The sequence below is a fragment of the Pinus tabuliformis genome, chromosome X (genome assembly GCF_031772625.1).
Source record: "Pinus tabuliformis cultivar Carrire ecotype Pingquan chromosome X, CPIR1, whole genome shotgun sequence".
Classification (NCBI taxonomy): Eukaryota; Viridiplantae; Streptophyta; class Pinopsida; order Pinales; family Pinaceae; genus Pinus; species Pinus tabuliformis.
In genome coordinates, this window is record NC_142308.1 from 1,041,920,924 (window position 1) to 1,041,929,076 (window position 8,153).

General features: G+C 35.3%; 1 protein-coding gene across 1 annotated transcript; it reads right to left on the bottom strand.

The window, feature by feature from the left end:
• Window positions 1-507: 507 nt before the first annotated feature.
• Window positions 508-3,146, bottom strand: LOC149143346 (uncharacterized). The gene is made up of 2 exons (XM_089448020.1): window positions 968-3,146; window positions 508-796 (listed from the first exon to the last, which is right to left on the bottom strand). The coding sequence occupies exon 1, from the start codon at window positions 3,117-3,119 to the stop codon at window positions 987-989; it is 2,133 nt and encodes a 710-aa protein (XP_089304146.1). The 5' UTR covers window positions 3,120-3,146; the 3' UTR covers window positions 508-796; window positions 968-986.
• Window positions 3,147-8,153: the final 5,007 nt, after the last annotated feature.

Below are 8,153 nucleotides of genomic sequence, written 5' to 3' on the forward strand. Positions count from 1 at the left end.
CTGATTGCAAGTGTCATGCAGGCGATACTCGTAGTTCGAAATATTCTCATTTAAACGATTGGTCTTTTAACTGTAATGCATGGGTTTATGATCCACTTCAAAAACGGGCTTACTAACAAGAGCATATTTTTATAGGTGTAGTCTTTAGTACGATTTTTTTGGAGGTTTTTCCGGTGAGTTTTTTCGGTTAAATTTCTCTAAATTCCGGTAGTAATTTGTTGAAATTGCAAGTTTGATAGGTAATTCGCAAGTTTGATAGGTAATTTCTGCACAATCAAAGCGTCTTAGGGGTTTTTCAGGGTGCTAGGGGTTTTTCAGGGTGCTGAATTCAAATATGCAGTAAAAAACCATTTTAACTAATAAAAATCAAGATTTAACCTTAATTTTTTCAGCTGGATTTCGCCACGGGAATCTCCAAAAAATCGCACTAAAAAAATTATAGATATAGATTTCAAATTAAAACCAAAAATATATACGCAATGCTATATCCAACACACTCGTACAATTAATGAATGCTTGCGGTTTAAGCAGAAATACAGAAACTGTTTAACTGCTGTCATCAGTCTTCATAGTCAGACTTCAAGTCTCTTCACACTTCTTAATACAAAACTGGACTTAAATCACAGATAAAATGAAAAATGCCAAAACAACACATCAAGAAATACATTAACATTAGCAGAAATACATCAAGAGAGAGGATACAGTGATTATCTTCATCTACTATACACACTTCCATTACACCTCCCATATCCTTAGTGCTTCGTCTGATAGCTGGCCAGCCTTGCAGTTAAGTTCCCTGAATACATAGTGGAAGAAAACAGATAAGAATTGGGTTCTTACCTCTCTTTAATACTAAAGTTTTTCACTCTGCAATACGAAAAGATTAGAGTCTCCTATTATTTGTAGGAATATATGCTATTTTCTTTTCTTATATTATGGATTTCAATTCTCTTTATTAATAAACCACCTTACACAGGCGATATTCCTCACTCATCCTCGGCTGTAGAATGCACATGGCTTCTCTCTGTGCTACCAGAAACAAGTTCAGATTCAAATGTCTTCAATGGCAGCATCTCATACCTCCTTGATCCAGGGACTGTTATCTTACTTGATATTAATCTCAATGCCTGACTCAGCGCATGCTTATTCCATCTTTGCTGGATGAAAATCACAATTGCAAGCACCACAGCAGTCACTGGAATAGAAATATCTCCAAATTTCGAATAGAAATCTGAGCCAGGATTTGCAAAGGAAGATTTGAAAACTCGACTCGCATATTCATATCCATCTGTATAGTAAGGATTGAAAACTGGAGGTCTAAAGTAATCATAGATATGAGGAAGGAGCCGCAGAACAGTGATACCAATGTAATATAGTTTCCTAAGTGGTTTTCGTTCAAAATGCCAAAGAATGTTACCGATAATTTGAGGAAGCAGGAAGAAATCCTGTACCAGACCCACATACTCCTGAAGTTCAGTCTCCCAGTCAACTTGGTTGTGTGCATGGCGTGCCGAGTACTGAATTGGGCGGTTACTGGTCTTCATATTATGAACAGTCAGCACAATTAAAAAACCCATAGCATGTATAGCAGAGAAAATGGCAAGCACTCGTTTATCACTTGGGACTCTCCATGGCTCTGAAGGACTCCTTGTCAGCAAGCGAATACGAGATTTCCAAACCTTTTGGCACAATCTTAGTGTGAATATACATGCAATCAACACTAGCAGTTTAACCATGTAATGAATCTTGTCAGACCCTCCGCTCTGAATCGGATAGAAAACATAGTTGCTCTGGGCTTCAGATTTCGTACTCTCGAATAAGGCATCTGCACCTGTTAAGAGAGGAATACTATATCCGATGGCCTGAAGTCCCAGCATGACAAGAGAGATGTACGGAGATACTTCTGTCTTCTCTGTCTTCTCTCGACCGTAGAATAACTGGCTTACAATGCACCCAATCATCATGGATAGTGTCAATATACGCAACGCGCCTTCGACAGTTTTGCGAGAGATAATCTCTTCTCTCTGACTCCAATATACAATCGGAAGAGTCTCGATTTTGATCTGCTTGAAAAAAAGTCGGTTGTCAACAGCTCGTTGGCTTTTCACAGAAAGCTTCACAGTTGGATTTCTGAACCACCTGGCATTTGTAGGTGGATATTCCACTTTCACTTCAATGAGGCAATCAAAACCATCCTGCAGATCCCCTGTTTCATGCAAAACTCTCCACCATGGAGCTCGAAAATCCCTTCGAACATCCCTGCATCCTATAAGGTGCATTTTACCCACTCTTGGATCATAGAGACCCTCAAGAAAAAGATTTGAAAGGTTTCCTTCCATTTTCAGCTGTGCAGCAACTTTCAAGGACTTCTCCTGCTCTGGTCCTTTTGAATGAGGCGATTCCGGAACCTCCTCAGATATGAAAGAAAAGTTTGAGGCCTGATACCCACCAACTACCACAAATTCCTCAATGGCTACAACATCCAAGTATAAGAAGCTCCTCACAAAGTTCCCTCTGGGAAGCAGGTCAAAAATGCCCTCTGAACGCACTAAGAGATCTTTGCCTAGATCAGAGAATTTCTGTCTTGTGCTGCCCCCCAGATTTTTCTGGGGATACTTCAAGAATGATTTGCCAAAACCTCCACTCACATATCTCTCCATCTGGGCCAATTTGGTCTTGTTGTATTCATATGACATATTGTTTACCACATCCCGTGGCAAATATCGATGATGTATAAGCTCAAATGACAGAGGATAAAAGGGGTTTGTAGTGTTCTCAATGCTGCCAGCAATTACACTTCTTTGTTTTAATGAAAGTGAAAGGGGGATGTACATACAGATTCGAGAATTGCAGGCACCGCTATTCTCGATGGATCCAAGGCATCCCACCATACACAACTGACCAGAAGATGAGTTCCATTTCCCCTCTGCAGTCAATGTTAAGCCATTAAGCCCTGTTCTTTGACATGCCAAATACTGATTCTGTGAAGGAGGCACAGCTCGAAAAACCGCACTAACATTTGCAATACTTGAATTAGATAGCTCTGTACACATCAAACGCTGCACACAAAGCTTTATGCTATCGAAACCGCCCTTAGGTTCACGCAATTTATTATCCATAATGAAAGGGCCCACTTGTTACAATAAGCATCTGTGCCACTACAATTCCAAGAGGGAACCACATCAAAATCTGACCAACCATCAGTTGCTGCATAGCTGAAGCAAATTGCTTCCCTCGGTATACTTCAATACCTTTTGAGTGGAATTTATCTGGATATTGTTGAGGAGCACAAGCCTTAGCCACCAGGCTGTCAGAATCAAATTCATAATTCGAATCAGTAGCCAACTGTGAAGAGATGTCAATTTCATCAAAATAACTTGAATTAGAGTGTCGATTGAGGCTTCTTAGTGTTCCTCGAATCTCCATGGTAGTCAGAGAAAGCTTGCTCGGATAGCGCAATTGTAGCAAAATTTTGTCTTCTGACAAAGTAGGGGACTGTGACACTGATTTATTTAACCAATCCCAGGGATCTGCAGCATTCTTCCCACGGGCAGGTAAATGGGTACTGCCCAGCATACACAACAACCGTTCTTCTTTTGCGTTTTTCGATTCTTCTAAGTAGACTCCTTCCAGATGAATCGTAAGAGAAGTAAAACCAGGACGAATATTAAAGTCTTCGCGTCCGCGTCTGGGTCTGCCTCTGATGTCTTGACTTGTGGATATGGCCAACATTAAAATCCCACTCACATTCACCATTTTGCCAGTGACCTTCTTTTGATCCACATCTGTAATCCGGAATGAAACCAGATTGATAGCCGAATAGTTTCCCTGGAGATTCTTCTCCTAAAAGATCGTGTGATTGTCATTGACTTGTGGTGAATGGCAGAAGAGGAGCAGAGCCCTTGTGTTGCGTCCAATCCCCATTTACAAAAGAGAGGCCCTGCTCAATCATATATAACCGGTTCTGCTCTGGATGCAGCTCTGAAGCCTCTGCTAAAACAGGGCTACATTCCTTCTCTATCTCTTTAAACCGACTGTAAGTGGACTTGTAGAAACTGGTTTCAGAAGAATTGTAGAAACTGGCGAGGCAATAAACAGAGAAGGAGGAAGTCGCAGCCAGTACCCATATCCCAAAGAGAGCTTGGAAATACGCTCCCATGTTTTTTTTACAGTGAAATCACAATTGTCCTTCAAACGGATTCAGAATTTTCAGCTTGATACTGCAAATCGAAAAACAAAGCACTCTTTTCGAAAGCAGCTCCTGTGGAAATCGCAGCCTGCAGGGGAACATGAGCGATGGAAGTGCAAATATGTTATATTACACATATGTAAAAAACATCATTCAGAGAGGGACGGGGCAGTCAATGTGTTTTATTTACTTTTTTTTTTCTGTATCGTGAAACTTCCTGGAAGACGCTGCGAAAGCCTTGTCCAACGTCAATGAACACGTGCCGTAAGGATAGCACGGGTTACCTAACTTAAAACCGACGACTGGCGGACCGCCATTAACTGAAGCCGATGACTCGGGAGCACTAAATTCTCATGACATTGCTACGTCAGACTCCCGTGCTACGTCAGAATCTCCGTAGTGGCAGGCCCACGTCTTCGAAGAATTTGCTTAATTTTTTAAAAATAATGATTTTATTATCCTTTTAAAATAAAGCATAAAGCATAGATTTTGTATTATGGTTAATTATAATATAAATATTATTACAATTAAAATGTGATACACTTTAATTATTTCATAATTATTTTTATAGAAATTTACAAAATAATTTTTTCTATAGGATATAGTTTTTTATCGTTTAAGTTGTATTTTTGACGTGTCTAGAAAATTACTAGAACACTTAAATTGTATAAACTACACTACTCAAATTTATATTTCCACTAATTTATTCTAGATTTCATACAAAAAGATGAAAAATATACTTAAAATACTAAAATATAAAACAATAAACTATATTAAAATAATAAACATTGAAATTATAATAAAAAGATTTTTAATTTGAATATCTTGTTAATAAATCCTATACATATATTATATTATATTATATTGGATAGGATATTATATTGTATTTCTAAATTTATCTTAATGGCTTATTGGCTTATAATTTGATTATTTTTTAACTAAAAAAATAACAACTTAAGATTGACATATTCTAATAAAATAATATTAATGTGAAAATAATACATAGGTATAAATAATTTAATAATAATCATGATACATGTTATTTAAGGGTATTTAATTTATATGTATATAGTAATATTAAAATGTCACTTGGATTAAAACAATTTTTTTTTTAATTAAATCAAATTTTCATAAATATTGAGATTTGATGTGTACTTTAATGACACTTGCTGGTATATAGAATTTTTCTTTATTTTTATTTTTAAAATCATTTTATTTACAAACCCATAAAATTAGTCATTTCAGCTATATGAACCAGTAAGAAAATAAAAAATTTTTATTTTAAAAATTTCAAATTTTACTTTTTATTTTCAAAATATTTAGTTTAATAATTTATTTTTTTCAAAGCCTTAATAAACTTTATAACTAATTAAAAGTCAAACGTTTTTTACTAAAAACAAAAACAATACACATAAAAATATTTTTTACAAAAAATCATATTAATATTAACATCATAACAATAATATAAAATGTAGTATTTATAAGTCAACATTTTTTTTACTAAAAACAAAAACAATAAACTTTATAACTAATTAAAAATCAAACATTTTTTACTAAAAACAAAAACAATACCAAACACAAAAATATTTTAAATAAAAAATGATATTGATATTAACATCATAATAATAAATAAAATGTAGTATTCTATCAGTCAAACATCTTTTACTAAAAACAAAAACAATACCAAGCATAAAAATATATTTTATAAAAAATTATATTGATATTAACATCATAATAATAATATAAAATGTAGTATTCTATTTAAATAAAAAGGATAAGGCTACTAACAAAGCAACACCCATACATTAATGAATTATTTAAATTAATCTAATTTTCAATTTAAATACGAAAATAAATTATTTAAAAAGACAAAAATAATAAAATAAAATACAACTTACATGCTAAAAGTAAATTAACTAAAAAATAGAGATAATAAAATTATTATTATTATTAAAATTACAATAATACTAAAAAAGATATACTATCAAATATGTTCGCAAATAATAATAATTAATTAATTAAAAAACCAAAATAATAATAATAAAATATTGTTATTAAAATTACAATAATACTACAAAGATATACTATCAAATCATGTTCCACCTCCTCCCAAAAAAAAAAAAATACCAAAATCATGTTCACAGCCTCCAAAATTATCTTTACAAGGTTTGAACTAATCACCTCTAATATACCATGTAACTACATGAGCTTTTATGACCGTAATGCCCTTTTACTTTTTTGATTTTGTACTTGTAAATTCTATATTTAACCAAATGTGAATGCCCAATAAAAATAAAATACTAATATGTGTAACACGGAGGAGAATAGTAGTTTTGACGAGGGGCATAGTAGTTTTGAAAAGGGGCACCTCTGTCATCCAAAACTGCTTCAGCGCACAAGAAACCTCAACCGGTTCTCAAATCTTCAAGAGCTCGACAGCTAAAAAACAACGCAGATTTTTATCAACAAATTTACAAGGATTTCATGCTTTCAAAAACCAAAAAGCCATTCATTAACCGACTCACTCTCTTCAGCCTCAGACTGTAATCAATCAATCAGTGTATGCGTTTGCAGTGTCACTCTTCTTGCAATTATTTGCCTCAAAACTGGTTGCACTGTCAACAAAAATTTCATATATATTTTCACATTAAAGAAGAAATCCTCACCAAACTCGTATTGGTGAATCTCGGATACGAACAAACAATATTAAAATTTTCGACCACAGGCCTGAACTTAACGAAGATTTCTCTTTCTAGAAGAAAATCGAATATGAGTTCTGCGTTAATGCTTGTTTCAGAGCAAACAAGCGTAACAACTCTTTCTAGAAGAAAATCGAATATGAGTTCTGCATTAATGCTTGTTTCAGAGCAAACAAGCGTAACAACTCTGCGACGCCTATTTAACAAACAACATTTTCAAATTCGAGACTATGACTGAGGTCGATGGGACATGTGATCAATAGAAATTCCTCTCTGTAGAGTCCGCAGAGAGGCCTTTTGTGACTGATTATTGAAATATCAATTCATAAAATGACCACGGGTTCAAACTTTTTCTTTCTCGGTTCTTTATGTCCATGCACTTAATAAATATTTTGACATTCAACATTCAAGGAGAATAATGACATGTGTACTTTCGAAGTTGCAGGTTTTTTGTTTTTGCTTCTGGTTGGAAGTTTGACAACGAATTATGTAATTTTGGGTAAAATGTAACTAGTTAGTTTTATATCGAAATAGCAATTATGTAACGGAAGAGGCTGGTATAAAACTAGCGAATGCCCGAGAAATGTAATCGTGAAGAATCATTGTTGAATTAATAGAGATTCCAATCTCTTGGCCCTGGATGTTTCCTTGACACCCTGTCAAGGTTTTACCACGTAAATCATGTGTGTCTATTTGTGTGTTTAAATTCAATTTTCAAATCTGTTATATGCTTTTCTTGGTCAATTTTATAACTGAATGTGTGTAGTTTCTTTCTTCATTATTTCCCATATTCAAACAACAAATGGTATCAAAGCCTGAATCAATTAAAAATGCCCAAATGTTTTCGTGGAGCGGGTGTTGAGATCCGAGGACCGAGTGGTTGGAGCAGTTGAGCATTTCAACTTGGGTATCTTGCATATAGACCTGGTAGTACCCTTGCTTTTCGAGACGGGGAGAGAGCCATAAGTTTTTGGCGTGATCGGTGAGGTGGAGACCCACGTTTGCAACGTTTGATTGCGGTGAGGTGGAGACATGAGGAGTTTGGTCCAGTGTTGTGGGCAGAGTGAATTGCTGCATATTAAAAAGGGACAGAGCCATTGCTGCGTGAAAGGGAGGATCTTTGCGCGTGAGGATAGAAGAGACCTCTGTTTTCTGCGTAGCTAGAGCCATCTGCCTGCGTGTATAGCCGCAAAACCCTCTGTGTGCTGTTGTCCAGAAGCTTAGAAGTTGTTCACTACTCTCGTCGAGCAGAACCAGAGTGCCCT